The sequence below is a fragment of the Trachemys scripta genome, chromosome 2 (assembly GCF_013100865.1).
Source record: "Trachemys scripta elegans isolate TJP31775 chromosome 2, CAS_Tse_1.0, whole genome shotgun sequence".
Lineage (NCBI taxonomy): Eukaryota > Metazoa > Chordata > Testudines > Emydidae > Trachemys > Trachemys scripta.
The window spans coordinates 84744038-84759705 of NC_048299.1; the positions used below are offsets into that span (position 1 = coordinate 84744038).

Here is a 15668-nt window from a genome sequence, read left to right on the forward strand (position 1 = left end):
TTCTTTCAGCCTTCCTTCATAGGTCATGTTCTCAAGACCTTTAATCATTCTTGTTGCTCTTCTCTGGACCCTTTCCAATTTCTCCACATCTTTTTTTAAAATGCGGTGCCCAGAACTGGACACAATACTCCAGCTGAGGCCTAACCAGAGCAGAGTAGAGCGGAAAAATGACTTCTCGTGTCTTGCTCACAACACACCTGTTAATACATCCCAGAATCATGTTTGCTTTTTTTGCAACAGCATCACACTGTTGACTCATATTTAGCTTGTGAACTCAGCTGGCCTCTTCCTACCTCAGCTTCCCACTAAGTCAGCCATCTCCACTATTGGTCTTTTTCTTTCCCAGGGACAGGATGCCTGTTAGCAGAATTGTGTACCTTTAGGCCTGAGTATCTCTATCATTGGGCTACCTGTTTTGGCCATAGGGACTTGTTTATGAGTTTTAAAACAATGGAAGTACAGGAAGGGCAGTTAAGCATGGAAACAATCAGCCCTGAGAATAACAGTATTTCAGATTATGCATGTAAAAGAAAGTTAATAAAGAGCAGTAACTTCTCTTTTAAAAGTAGTCTGTGTTCATGTCCAGCAAACTGAACCTTGGGTTCTACTGTGACAGCAAATACTTAGAACCAGTGATATCATTTTCCTGTCTCTTAGGCAGTTCTCAAACTACGCTAATTCTGACTAGTACCACAAAAATACAGAACTATGGCTCCTTTGGACTGCTGAACAACGCCTACAAAGTGCTAAGCATCTTCAGTTTAAATCCAATTGCAGTCAATGGGAGTTGAAGAGTCTCTACATCTATGCAGAAGGTGCTCTGTATCTTGCAGGATCAGACCCTAAGCAAGGGAGTACGAATTACAAAGTGTTTATTAAACATCTTCGCACATGTAACAAAAATTATTTTGACAACTGAATCAGAGCAATTTTCTCCAGAAAATCTTCCAAAAAGAGGAACAAAACAGAAGGGGAAAAAATGTCATTTTTATAAGAAGCATCAATCTGTATTTCCTTGCCAGCAGCTGACAAAAGTTAATTAATTTTTAAATTAATAAATTATGGATCACATGAAAATATAATTAAATTAGATATGAGCCTCCCACACTTTATTAATCATTTCTGCAATAATCTAGTTTCCATAGATGGCTCAGTATGCACACTGATATTATGCCTTAGGAGGTATGATACAGTGAAGGCTTCCCAGATACCTCCCCTGGTTTTGGACTCTCTGAAAAATTTGCTAACACTTTGCAACCTAATCACAGGAGATGGACAAAACTTGGTTAAAAACTGCAGGGAACATTAATTCATATAGAGATTTATTATGATACTGCTAGAAATTTGCCTGATATTAAAATTAGTGTCACAACATGCTTGCTCTGTACAGTGCTTTTATACCTTGGGGCAGATGTTTATTCTGGTTCTTAACTTATAATTATTTAATAATGAGCTTTTAAGTAGGAGGAGCTGAGCAACAAACTCACTTATTTTGCCTACACAGTCCAAGACATTTTCCAAAAATACTATACTCAGTATAAAAACACCACACCAAGTTTCTATTGATAATATCCTTACAAAAGACACTACAGTATTCTACAGAAATGGTACAAATCAATTTCCTCTTTGCTTCTGATCCTAAATTGCTGTGTAATGTTGCTGTGCACTAATAAATAGCTGTTATGTGCTACACCCTGACTGTGACTGCATTCCTATTAATTACTTTACACATTATTATTGGTTTTTTTTAATGTATTTGCAGTGTAATTATGTCTGGAGGCCTCAACAGAGACTGAAGTTCCATTGTGGTAGGCCCTCTACAAACATACTGAGCAATGGTCTCCATCCAAAGAGCTTATCAGATAAATAGATAAGTGTCAGGAAACAGAGGCATATAGAGGTAAAATGATGTGCCCAAGGTAAAAAAACAGGCCAGTGGCAGAACCAGGAATAGAACCCAGGTCTCCGAATTCCCAGTCCAGTGCCTCACTTTCTAGATCCCATTGCGCAGCCAATCCAGTGACAAGTCCTGTGTTTGTAAAGGTCTTTAGAATGAAAAGTTTTATATAAATGTGGTTATTACTAAACACACCCAGAAATGTATGAAGATTTAAAAACTGATGAGCAGAGACAAACCAGAACCTAACTAATGGTGCACATGTCCATTTGAATCATGTGACTTCTTATGTATGTTTCAGTAAAAATCCTTGCTCAAAACACTCACTGCAAATGGGTAGAAAACAAAGTTGAATCCCCAGGACCCATTGGGGTCTATCTTATGCATTTGTTTGTAGGCAATCTGTAAAGTATGTATTATTAAGTTCCCTGATGGTCTCCCCTGCATACAGGATTTAGATAGTGTGGGTGTGCACTTTAGATAAACAAACAGTATATACTATAATGATGACAATCTCATGAACAGCAGTCACGTGTTAAAGCAAAATAGATTGGCCACATACATTCAACAGTCATATACCAAAAACCATCTGGCCATGTTAATGACTATAGTCATTTGGTAAACTTTCATTTGTTTTCATCAGATCTTTTTGATCCAAAAAAGAACAGATGAAACAAGTAAACACCAATTTAAAAAGTAAGAGCTATCTGAAATCAATTGGCAAATAAATGGACTGTTTTTTGTTGGCAAGAGAAGCATAAAAGGGGTTGATACTTTGTATGGTATGTTTTAACCTCAAGGAAAATTGCATTTGGTTAACAGACTTGTCCCCTTCTGCCTCCTAAAGAGAGTTTATAACTGAGGCTGAACAATCTGCTTCAGTTAATATAAAAACTGAGCCAAGTCTTCCACTATGCCTCAAGCCAAGTCCAAATCAGTTTGGTTAAAGAACTTGCACCCATCTCCATTCCTCACGTCTAAGAGATTATTATTAATAATAATGGATATCAAAGTAGCTCCTAAAGGTCACAGTCAAGATTGAGGCTTCATTGTGCTGGGCACTATACAAACACAGAAGAAGAAAGGAGTCCCTGCCACAGAGAAATGTATCTTGCCCTACAGCGACATAGAGTTTGATCTTGCAAACATTTCCAGCTGGGTGTATGCTGGGTGTATGAGTAGTTCTGAGCTCTAGTGAATGGGAGTCTTTATGGTATTAAGCCCCATGGCTGGCAAGTAAGTGTTTGTAGGATAGGGCCCATATACAGTACTGTACAATACTACTGCCATACAAGAAAAAAATAAGGTAATAAAATCAAACTGTCTAAATCAAACAATATAAAATATACTGTCTCAGTTAATCAAGGATCTGAGCAACAGGTATACAGCTCTAAAGAGATTTCACAAGCTGTCAAAAAGTCAGATCCTTCCTTTCATTTGGGGCCTGATCCAAAGCCCACTGACTTCCCTTTCCATTCCCTTTCTATCATCTTCTCTACTGCTCTCTTTCCCCCAACACATACACACTTCCAACATCCACGTGCACAGTATACAAAAAGGTATAAGGCTTTCAGTTGAGTATTCCTGGCTCCAAGTGCAGTGAGAGTTGCTGGCCTCTAGAGGCAGATGGTTTGAGAAGTCAGAGCGTACTTCAGGGCTAATTACGTAGAAAAAAAGCCTGAAGGGGAGGAGGAGGAGGTAAAAGAGCTTGCAGCCTTTTATTATGAGGCTCGTCTGTTACCTTTGGTTGCTTTTGCTTTCCATTTCTCCCGGTTCTGCTGCACCACCTCGGTCCAGGTGGCTTTAAAACATTTGAAATCCACAGTGAGTATGGAACAGTTGAGTGAGGCACTTCCTTCTGACCCAGTGCTCTTGACACTTGATCTTTTAACTTCTGAGGGGCTAATGCTATTCAAACTGGGAGACAAGATCACACAATGTGATAGGAATCAGCACTTCATACACTTAAATACAGCTATGGAGTGAAACAGACCCTAGCCATAAAGTACTATACAGTCAATCAGCAAAAGCCAGTATCCAAAACTTAAATTTCTTCCCTCTGTTCCTATGCTTGTGTTGGAAGAACCATATCATGAGAACATTGGGGAGATCTACTTTAGAATTGATGAGACAATCTGGAGCATTGTAAGAAACAGTGAGTCTAATTCCAATGTGATTTATACTAGTACAACTCTGTCAATACAGTGAAGTTGTTCCCAATTAACACCAGTGTGAGATGAGAAATCGGCTCTGAGTCTATTAATAGCCAACATTGTGAACTTCAATGAGCTCAACACCGGTAATACCCATATATGTTGCCTAATGCTATTAGAGTTGTGTGAAAGTTCCCATTCTCACTTTGCAAAGTTTTCATTATTAAAATGGAAATTTGTGTGAAACTGCACATCAAAAAAGTCTTGCATAACTAAATTCCAATCATTAAAAATATGACACATTTTGCCCTTACACAAATAGGAACTAGTGCCCTGCAACTCTGTTCCCTTCGTGGATAGATGGAAATACTATATAAGATGCTGGCTCTATAACCTTTTTATGGCAGCACCTGAAAAATTACTAAATGTCTCTTGAACCTTCTCTGAAGTGCCTGAGGCACTACTTATGCCCTATCTCACCTTTCTAAAGGCCCCTGACTCAATGGTGGGCTAGAGGACTGTCCCACCTCATCATCTCTGGACAGTAGTCTGTATTGGCTCTTAGTTCTAGAGCACTGAACTAGAACTTCTTGTAGTTTCTGGCACTGTCTGCAGCTTCAGTGAATTTTACATATGTTTAAAATCAAGTTCAGATGCAAACAAATTTGGAAGGAACCTAAAGAGCTACAAATATAATTAAGGATCCAGAAGGACTAATGCATGTGGAAAACTTAAGTTCCTAAACAATTGTTGACAGCAATAACTAAGATCTGGGGGTGGAAGGGAGATGACTAACTGATAAAGGGCTTTATACACCTCTACCCCGATATAACGCAACCCGATACAACACGAATTCGGATATAACGCGGTAAAGCAGTGCTCCGGGGGGGGGGGGCGGGGCTGCGCACTCTGGCGGATCAAAGCAAGTTCACTATAACACGGTTTCACCTATAACACGGTAAGATTTTTTGGCTCCCAAGGACAGTGTTATATAGGGGTAGAGGTGTAGCTTGTCCAAAAGTCATTGGTTGAGCTGCAAAATTTTAGTTTCAGTTCCAACCCCCTTTCCCAAACTTCAAGGACATTTAGGATTCAGTTTCTGGTGGTTTAGATTATAGAAACACAGGTCATGGAATCCAGCTTCAGATTCTGAACTGCCCTGGATTTAAGAGACATTCAAATATGGAATGTTGGTTTGATCCAGTGTCTTTAAGTATCTGTTTAGTGTAAAACACCAAGGATGGAAACAAATTAGTGAGTGTGGCATAAGGGATAATAAGTAGAAGGAAAGGAAGAAAAGAAAAATTCAGTTTGATAATCAGGATATATTTCCTAATGGTGACTTAGACTCCTGAATCATCTCCCAAGAGAAGAGGTTGAAACTCCATTGCTGGAGACATGTACAAATCAATGGAGAATCTACAATGTCTGGAACAACCCTGCACTGACAAAGAGAGGGGCTAAGTGACCAAATAAGTCTTTTCTCTCTCTAATATCTATTATTCTGACTATTCAGATAATGGTGAATAGCATACAGGCAACCAGATTAGTCCCCATTCAAGCCTTTTTAATATTCAACCTACAATTGTGCTGGAATTATCCCGGGACCTGCACAGGAGAAACCCTAATAACTCAAAATGGTTCCTTGATAGCTCTTATGGCAGAAGGTCAGGTTAAATGAAAGTGAGACTCTTTACATCCAAATTCCAATGAATTCTGATGTGAATATATGCATAAATCAAGCAATAATTAACCAGGTCTGATTGTACTTCATGGTCAATCCATTTCTATTACACTTCCCAACCATATTTCTCTTCAGGTAGAAACCAGGACAGACAGAACCAATGGGAGGTCTTTGCTAATACCCAATGAGTCCAAAACAGAGAAGTGAGCCCTAAAAGCAGAGACAACACTCATGCCCCAAAGCAAATATAGGTACTCACCTGGAACGTCTAAATCCAGTTATACCAGAGCGGGAGGCTTCATCAATTAGTGGTGTTACAATCTTCTCTGTCATGTCTGTCAGCACAGTAAAAGTGGGCTCCACAATGAAATCAATAAAACCTGAATGAAAACACAGTGGACGTAAACAGAAGAGGTAAGTATTTATGTTTTGCCATTGCCTGTGAATTATCTAGTGTAATAGCACAGTGGATGAAAAGAATTACATGTTGAAAGAGGAATTCAAAAAAGGACAAGGAAGAATGATACTATGCATTAATCCTGACCCGTACGCTGATATTTTGCATTCAATGGTAGCTCCTTAAATGTTGGAAAGAAAAGGTGGAAATTCAGAATATAAACACATGCAACAGAACTTGTTCTGCATGAGTTTTTTGAGTATCTAAGCCAAATTCTCGGGACAGTTGGATGAGACCGAGCTTGAAGGATGAAATTTCTGGAAACAGAAAAATAAAAGAATAGTAATAATGATAGACTTCTCTGGGTATCTATTCCAAGTATCATGGAGCTATGAAGTATCAGTGGGTTTTTGTGAATATTCTCATTTGAAGGTTTGCCCCGCTTGTACTCATTGAGGGTCAAACATATTCAGATTCTATTCATTTAATTTTTAACAAATTCATATATTATTTTTAAATCAGGAGGAGAAGGGAAAAATACAGAACTAAATCTTTCCCTCTACTGGCTTGTGTACAAGGGGTAGGACTGGGAGGAAACAGCATAGTACATCTTCCTGCAAGTCAGCTCTTTGTGCAAGCAACAGGGATGGATCCACCCAGAGCGTTGAGGTTGTGGAGACGTTTTGGGTCTGCTAATGTGCGCACTTATACACCATATTTCAGCCACCTGTAGCTCTGCCCTGTATGACACCATACAATAACCATATGGTCACTAAGGTACTTTAGTGTTTGTGGTCACAGATTAGACCCACTGATTTTTAAAGACAGATTTTTCAACTTTATTTCCCCCTCATATTGACACTGTTCAGCAGAGTTAAGGTTGTTTGGGAGCCCTAATTGTACATTTCCATACTGTAACACATTTGGATTTATTATTAAATTTAACCTGAACTCTGGATTTCTTGGGTTTACAATGCCTGGTCTGGGGATACTTTACAACACCCTCTAATGTATTTTACTCTAAATTACTGATACATACTCTCCACCTTAACATAGTTTTTGCCTGAGGATTATCTTACTCCTCATCTTTACACTCTGAGATAAGGGTCCCAAGGCCAACTGTCAAGAGCAGTGGTTTTCTACTTGTGATCAAACTATGTCAAAGGGGTCCACAAAAGATTGACATCACCATAGAACAGTGGTTTTTGACCTGTGGTCCGCAGACCTGCGGACTTTGTCTAAGATTTCCAAAGGGGTCTGTACCTCCATTCAAAGTTTTTAGGGGTCTGCAAATGAAAAAAAAAAGTTTGAAAACCACTGGCCTAGAGTTTATTTTCATTCCATGTTAAAAAGGACACCTAGATCATGCTAGTTAGGGAATAATTTCTTGAGAGACTGCCATTCAGGAACAACCTCATTTAATCATCAGCTTTTGTCCTATATCTTCTGAAGCCATCATTTTCTTTCCAGCAAGCCAAAGGACAAAAATAAAAGGCTCTTGCTACATTAATCAGCTGCAAGAGACAGTGATGACAACAAAGGCCCGTTTCCAGTCAAACAAAGCTTCCTGCTGCCTTGGATAGAAAGAAAGGGGCTTCAAATAGTTTAATTCTCCTGTTGAGAAATAAAAACGTTGGCCTGGTAATTCTTTGCAATTTGCTGGGTTCCCCCGCTCCGCTCCACTTGACCAAAGGCCTGATTTTAAGATGTGAATCGTCTCCGATTGGACTTGTTCCCAACATTTTCTTTACAAAATGAAGTGGCAGGTGAAAGAATGTGTCTCTTTTGTTCTCTTCCTTTTAAAGAAAATTTTCTTGTTAAATTGTTTAATTTCTGTAGAAACAATACATGCTAAGAAACCCTCTCTTTGCATTTCTGGTCATCAAGCATGCTCACCTGCTGTGGTCTGTGCTTCCACAACAACTAGAGCTGGCTGAAAAACTTCTGACAAAACATTTTCTCATCGGAATCTGCCAATTTGTCAAAATCAAAACATTTCACAGCGATGGGCTGATTTTAACAAAGTTCTGATGGAACCTTACCTGGTTTCCACTCATTTGGCTCCTCAGCAGCTCACTGTACAGACTGCCCCAGAGTCAGGGACCTCAGGGCTTCTGGGGTCTATGATTCTGGGACAATCCAACAAGCAGATTGTCTGTAAGTTGGGGCTTCTTTCCTTTTTCCAGAGAATTTCAAATTTTTTGGATTTTATTCCAAATTGGAACAAAACCAGGTTTTGAAATATTGATATCCCTTGCGAAAAGGAATTACCTTTCTTTGCCCAGCTCTAACGATGACCTTTCGTATAGCAGCAAAATAGAACACGGCCTTAACTCTGACCAGGAGGGAACCTGGAGAGGTGATTTAGTTCTGTCTCGCCTGATACTGTAAACAAGCTGTTGAGATAGCCCAGAAACTCTATGTCCCCACTACAAAGTGGACTGAGAACCCAAAACGTCTGATGAAGTGGGTATTCACCCACGAAAGCTTATGCTCCAATACGTCTGTTAGTTTATAAGGTGCCACCGGACTCTTTGTTGCTTTTTACAGATCCAGACTAACACGGCTACCCCTCTGATACTTGAGAACACAAACTTATCTCACAAATGACATTCCTTTCATTTGTTGAAAATGAGGGCTGCATGCTGTAGATAATAGTACAATTTGGAATTCATGAGGTACTTACTTCTGCAAAGAAACTTAGTAATTACCACTCAGTGGCACTATTTGTTAAAAGCTATCAATCAGATAAGCAAATGAATAGGAGCTGAATATTTCCCTAAGAATCTGGCCTAGGACTTTGAGAGGAATCTTACCTCAACACATATTGGGGAAAGGTAAGAGTTTTTGATTTAATGAAGGAGACACTGAAGATGTCAAGTTATTGCCCATATGTTGAGCAGACTGTAATGAAAACTTTATAATGTTAGAGGACAAGACTTCTAGAGAGAATGTGCCTGTTAATGCCAATTGGATACAGTTAACTGCACAAATTAAATGTAATGATAAATAACACAGAACTAAATAAATCTCTCTTTGCTTATTGATTGAGTGCCTGTTTCTTAAGCTGTAATTGTTTGGATAATGGTTTAATTCACCATTAATTCTGCAATGATTTGCACACTGGAGGCGGTCATAAGGGTCTTTTTATTTAGAGACAAATTCTGGCCGACCTGTGCATGAAATACAAAAGAGGAGAGAGGTACAAGCAGCTTCTTCACACAGGCTTGTGCCCTGCACAGAAGCTGGGAAGAATTCCTTGGAGCATGGCCCCTGCTCCCTCCTAGAGCCTCTGCAGAAGCCTGAAATGGGGTGTGTGGCAGGTGAGGCCTTAGCTCCACACCAGCCAGGAGAGCTGGGAGTGGGGAACATTGTTGTACCCCCTTCCAGAGAAGTGCAGCAGCCATGCACTGCCTGCGGGTCCCCAACAGGGATTCTAGTTGAGCTGCAGCTCCCCTCCCTGTATTTTCCAGTCCCTGCCTGATCCCCCTCCAGCATGTCTGGGGTGCCTATGGAGCCATTTTGCCCTTAGTAGTAGTGTAGTACTCGGCTCTCCGAGCTCTGGTCAAGTGTAGGTAGTCTCTTGGTCTATCCAAGGCTGTGGTCAAGTGTCTTGATGTTTTTGGTCTTTTGGCCTCGAGATGAAAACCTTGTCTTTGTTTCCGGGACCTTGAAGTGAAAAAATTCTCTACGTTATCTCTTGTGGGTGTATCCACTTTCCCAGGTAAAACTCTGTGTTGCAGGTAGAGAGGGATTAACATGAAAAGGTTAGGTGACCAGACATGATTTGAATAAGAGCCTATTAGTACAGATGATAACCTGAACTGTCTGAACCTCTGGAGACTGGAAAATTAGGGATGGAAGTATCCCAAGAACTGGGACTCTGAGGAGGTTTCTGGTCTGAAGCTTTACATGACAGTCTGAAAGGGAATGTGAGAAAACAGCTAAACTAGGGATAGCCCTAAACCACAGATACGGATCTGAACTTCTCCAAAGTTCAGGGATGTTTGGATCTGGGTTTCCATTCATCCCATGACCGTGCTGGGGACAGCTGTGAAATTTCACCCTTTAACACTTTTTTCAGCTTGGTTATAAAATGTTTGGAGGAAAAAACAAAGTCACTCCCCTCCTCCCCCACACCTTTCTTTAAAACTTTCTCCCTCCGCCACATTTTTAGTGTCAGTAGGTGTATCTACGCTGCAATGTAAGCCCAGGGTTAGTACAACGCAAGTTAGCATACCCTCGGTTTGTCAACCTATGGCTTGAGCATCTATGTTCATCTGCAACCCCAGGATAGGGATTGTTGAACCTTGGGTCCCAACCTGAGGCTTCTAGCATGTACATTGTACATTGCATTAAGCGGGCCAGAGTCAAACCACCCATATCCCAGACTTCCTAACACCTGCCCAAAATGTGGGTGCTTTAGTCCTTTGTTCCTGGTGCAGTGACGGAAAACTTGACTGTGCATAAAACTTGACTCTCCAGAGGTCAAAGAAAGTCAGGCTGTAGAACTGTGGGATATTTCTGATGGACTCCGAGAACCCGAGTCCAGTGGGGCCGCATATACACTGCAAATCCGTAGAGCTAGAACTCTGGGTCCCGGCTTGACTCAGGCTTAGACTCTCCCCCTCTGTGAGTTCCTGGTACCCTAGATCCAAGCCCTGGGTTAGTGGGATTTGTGTGTAGATGGAAGCGGGGTTAGGCTTGAGCCTGAGTTCAAATCCTGGGCTTACATTGCAATATAAACATACCCAGTGTTTTCTCAGTTACTCCTGCTGTCCCTTCCACCCACCAGTACCTTTCTCTTTCCATTTCCCCTGCCCCTTGTTCCTCTCGTTCCTTCATTTCCCCCATTCAACCTCGGAAACCCGTCTCCACAACTCCCGGTATCTTCTCTTGTCCCCAAACTCCTGCACATCTCTAGGCTGCTTCTCCCCTCTTCCTTGCCCCTCCAGTGTTACAGATTTATTGCCCCCTTCCCATTTCCATGCTGCTCAACAACTTCGGGGTCATTCTCCCCAAACCCCATTCACAGTTTCTCCTGCAGGAGTAGGAGGTGGAAAAGGAAGCACTGTTTTGGTTCAGTGCAGGCTCCCACCTCCCTTGCTGGATGGGGATGGGAAGATGGGGGCAAGAAGCAGTGGCTGGACCCAGTATAAGGTTGGGGGTGATGCTTGCTGACTGGAGAAGTTGGAACAGTGCTGGTGGGTTAGAAGGTTAGGGAATCAGTTAAATGAGCAAAACAATGACTTTAGTCAAAAACTAAAGTAACATGTATTGAAGCCAGGATCCCCGCTTCAAGTGTCTTCTGCAGTGTTCAGGAACCCAGGAGCAGCCGCCATACAGCCATGCATAGTGGTTGGTCCAGCAGTAGCATTTGTGTTAACTCAGTTCCCCTTTAGTACAACTCTCATAAATCAACTAAATGTGATAGCTGTTCATCTTAGAATCATCCCTTTAGGGACAATAATGCCAGTGCGGTTTCTCCTCCCCCCCACTTCTAAACCAATTCAAAGTGATGAGAGCCCAGAATGATCTTACTCCCGTTGGGGGGAGAATATTTTTTTTCCCTTTAAATTGCTGCTTTGCGTCCTAAGTGAAGTACATTGAAATGACATACCTATCTGAGACTGAGCTACCATAGTGGACTTGCGGTCACACAGTGGGGAGAAAGGAAGCCCTAGTTCTGCTTCTTTGTCACCCTGGAGAAACAAAATTGAGAGCATATTAGAATACAACAAGAGTCGCTTAACATCTGTAACAGCACTGGACACTGGAAGGGCCTCTCTCTTTTTTTAATTGAAGCTCATGTTACACCCTTAATTGCAAGACTCAGCTTTTTAAAGGATAACTTTGTTTATTCTGGGCATCCAAATCCTTTTCTTTAAGAGCTTCTTGTGGACAGTTATCACCTCACTGTTCAACTACAGGCCAACTTCCTCTTGCAGCAACGGCACCCACTGTATTCTGCATGCTCCCCCACCCTACTTTGAAGGAGGCAGCTCCCGTTTCTCTAATACAATTTACATCTACCACTAAATATAAACCACATAATCCTATTTCTAAAACATCTACTCAGGTAAATCTTGATTGCAAAGCATTCTTTGCCTTTTGGTTGTTTCTGTGGAACACCTTGAAAACCCAAGAGGATTCTATACAGCACTTCTCATGTGAAACCAGCAGATAACGGAACTCTATTATTAGAGTAAGTCCACCACCAGAAAGTATCAGTGTCAGGACTCTTCCTCCAGGGTTTGAGTTCTATTTGTATTTCTTTATATGCATTTGTATCTGCACAGGGTGGATCTCACCACTTCAGATCCGCCCTTCCCTCCCCTCCCCCACCCCCCAGTAAAATACTGAGACCCTCAGTGTGCTACAGGTGGTAGGGCCCAAAAGAAATGCTGAAACTCAGAAACCTGGACACATTTTCCAGCTACCAGAATTGCATGCCCCCCCTGTCATCACACAATTATGCAGGAGATCAAGTGTTTAAATCCCTTCTGTGCCAACCCTTTTCACTGTGTGCACTCAAAATGCATTTGCTCAAAACACCCTTTAATTTGTTTCACTCTGAAACAGACAACTGTGACCAGAGAGGACAATAATTTACATGAGATAACATACATCAATCAGATTTAAAATAGCTCGTGAAATATGCTAGTGTCAATGCTTTAAATCAACATCCCGCTCTAACTTTGTTGAGCACGGTGACGATGTTCCACATGGTTGTGACTGGGAGCCAAAATATACTACAGCAATTTAAACTACCATAGAAATCAACTGTGGGCATGAGAAGTCCTGGATGTTTCTTTTCTGTGTTTGTACATAGCCAAATTAAATGGTGCCTCAATCACAACTGGGGTCTTTGGGTGCAATAATAAATAAGTAACAACACTCTTCCTTTATTGTATCCCTTTGGGCCCTGTGTATTCTTGAGTCTGTGTAGTCACCAGTTCTTTGGTGATCTTATATGTACTCAATAGGTGACTATTCTGCAAAGTGTATCATAGAATATCAGGGTTGGAAGGAACCCCAGGAGATCATCTAGTCCAACCCCCTGCTCAAAGCAGGGCCAAGCCCCAACTTTTTTTTTTTTTTGCCCTAGATCCCTAAATGGCCCCCTCAAGGATTGAACTCATGGCCCCCTCAAGGATTGAACTCAAACCACTGAGCTATCCCTCCCCCCACCTTCTGTCTTGGAAAAGCATAAAGATGTTGTGAAGTGACATTTTTCTTAGCACGTATATCACCATCTCTTGAAAAGTAAATCACTCTAATGGTTCCAGACCAAGGTGGTAAATTAGGATTACCACACTTTGTTTACATTTGAGGCTTTTCATAAAACTGACTGAAAAGAACTACAAAGTGATCTCACTAAAGTGGATGACTGAGCAACAAAATGGCAGATGAAATTCAGTGTTGATAAGTGCAAAGTAATACACCTTGGAAAAAATAATCCCAATGATACATACAAAATGATGGGGTCTAAATTAGCTGTTACCACTCAGTAAGAGATCTTGGAGTCATCGTGGAAGTTCTCTGAAAACATCCACTCAGTGTGCAACAGCAGTCAAAAAAACTAACAGAATATTAGGAATCATTAGAAAAGGGATAGAAAATAAAACAGAAAATATCATAATGCTACTATATAAATCCATGGTACGCCCACATCTTGAATACTGTGTGCAGTTCTGGTTGCCCCATCTCAAAAAAGATATATTAGAATTGGAAAAGGTGTAGAGATTGGCAACAGAAATGATTAGGGATATAGAACAGCTTCCATACAAGGAGAGATTTAAAAGACTGGAACTCTTCAGCTTAGTAAAGAGATGACTAACAGGGAATATGACAGTGGTCTATAAAATCATGAATGGTATGGAGAAAGTGATTAGGGAAGTGTTATTTACCTCTTCACATAACACACAACCCAGGGATCACCCAATGAAATTAATAGGCAGCAGGTTTAAAAATAAACTAAAAGAAGTACTTCTTCACACAACACACAGTCAGCCTGTGGAGCTCATTGCCAGGGGATGTTGTGATGGCCAGAACTATAACTGGGTTCAAAAAAGAATTAGATAAGTTCATGGAGGATAGGTCCATCAATGGCTATTAGCCAGGATGGGCAGGGACACAACCCCATGTTCAGGGGGTCCCTAAACCTCCAAATGCCAGAAGCATAGAATCATAGAATATCAGGGTTGGAAGGGACCTCAGGAGGTCATCTAGTCTAACCCCCTGCTCAAAGCAGGACCAATTCCCAACTGGACACTGTCAGAGACAGGATACTGGGTTATATGGACCATTTGTTTGACCCAGTAGAGACATTCTTATGATCTTATGGTAGAAATTTTTTAAATTTCAAAATGTTGTCCATATTTTGAAATTAAGATAAAATGATAATAAACTTCAATGGCATTTTCACTGATTTTTTTCTTCCTATGTTTCAACCATCTATGGAGCTAGTCAACATTTGGAAATATTAAAAAATTTTGAAGTTGAAGAGGGGGAAAAGGTCAATAAAATGTTTATGATTTTTCTTCTTTTTTTGACCAGCAATACCTTTTTAAAAGTTTTTTTTTTTTGCTATTAAAAATAAATTAAAAAAAACCCTTTTATTGTACTTAAAACAAAAAACCCAACCCCTCTTAGGGCCAGTTGGAGAATCTTATGAGTATCACACAGGAATCAATCATGTGTCTGGATTTGTGGTTCTGGCAACAGGAGGCCCTGCGAGAGCTATAGGTTAGACCAGTCCACATGTCTACAGAAAGCGCAACATAATTTTCACCATTTATGATGATATATGTCCAGCTCTGTAATCTACAATGTACTGAGCTTTATTGGTTTCCATGACTTCATAGCAAAGTAGAAATCAAAATGGAGTTTTGAAGTGGCAGCAGAGTCAGGCAAAGAGAAATAGGAAGACTCATTATTGAAAGAAATGATAGTCTGGACCTAATGCTGAGTGCTTTCACTTAGGTGCACCCAATTCCTGAAGATCTTCAATGGTTGGCAAGCTGGGTACTATGTTAGCTATTCTGCCTTTTGGTCATTAGAAATACACGTTCTCATTAGGGGTTCTAGGTATAGTTTTGCTGGATGTCTGAAAGATTGAGAATTTCCAATATATTGATAAGGACAACATATCAGACACTAGCTTACAATCAGACATAGCAGTGGAATCTCACTGAAGTCAGATGAAAGAAAAATTGTCTCTACTTTGCTGCTACAGTGGGCATCTTCCCTATGAAAAATATAAGTGAAAGAAGATGTTGACTTATAGGATTCATTCTCCCTCTCCCATCCCAAGCCCGCCCACTCCATCTCTCATTCTGTCAGCAAAACTACAAAATAATTTTGTAAAGTCCCAAGGCTACCTGTCTGAAGAACTCCTCTAGCAAGGACATGGTCCAGCGATGATGAAGGTCCCAGGCCTTGGCTGGATGACTGATGTCTGCTGTATGCAACAACAGTGATAAGGCTTTCGGCTTGTCGATTCTGCAAACCCAAATGACTGAACAAGTTAATTGT

General features: G+C 40.8%; 1 protein-coding gene across 12 annotated transcripts in view; it reads right to left on the reverse strand.

Annotated features, from left to right (window-relative positions):
• The window catches only part of PDE1C (phosphodiesterase 1C), a 276106-nt gene that overhangs the window by 67580 nt on the left and 192858 nt on the right, over positions 1-15668 (reverse strand). For all 12 annotated transcript variants that reach the window (XR_004644508.1, XR_004644507.1, XR_004644506.1 and 9 more), the window contains exons 11-14: positions 15515-15635; positions 11752-11833; positions 5994-6114; positions 3639-3814 (exon numbers count right to left, since the gene is read on the reverse strand). Coding sequence is in view for 9 of the 12 variants with exons in the window: in XM_034761136.1 (XP_034617027.1) it covers positions 3639-3814; positions 5994-6114; positions 11752-11833; positions 15515-15635 (500 nt within the window). In the remaining 3 variants the exon portion in view is untranslated. The remainder of the gene's footprint in view (positions 1-3638; positions 3815-5993; positions 6115-11751; positions 11834-15514; positions 15636-15668) is intronic.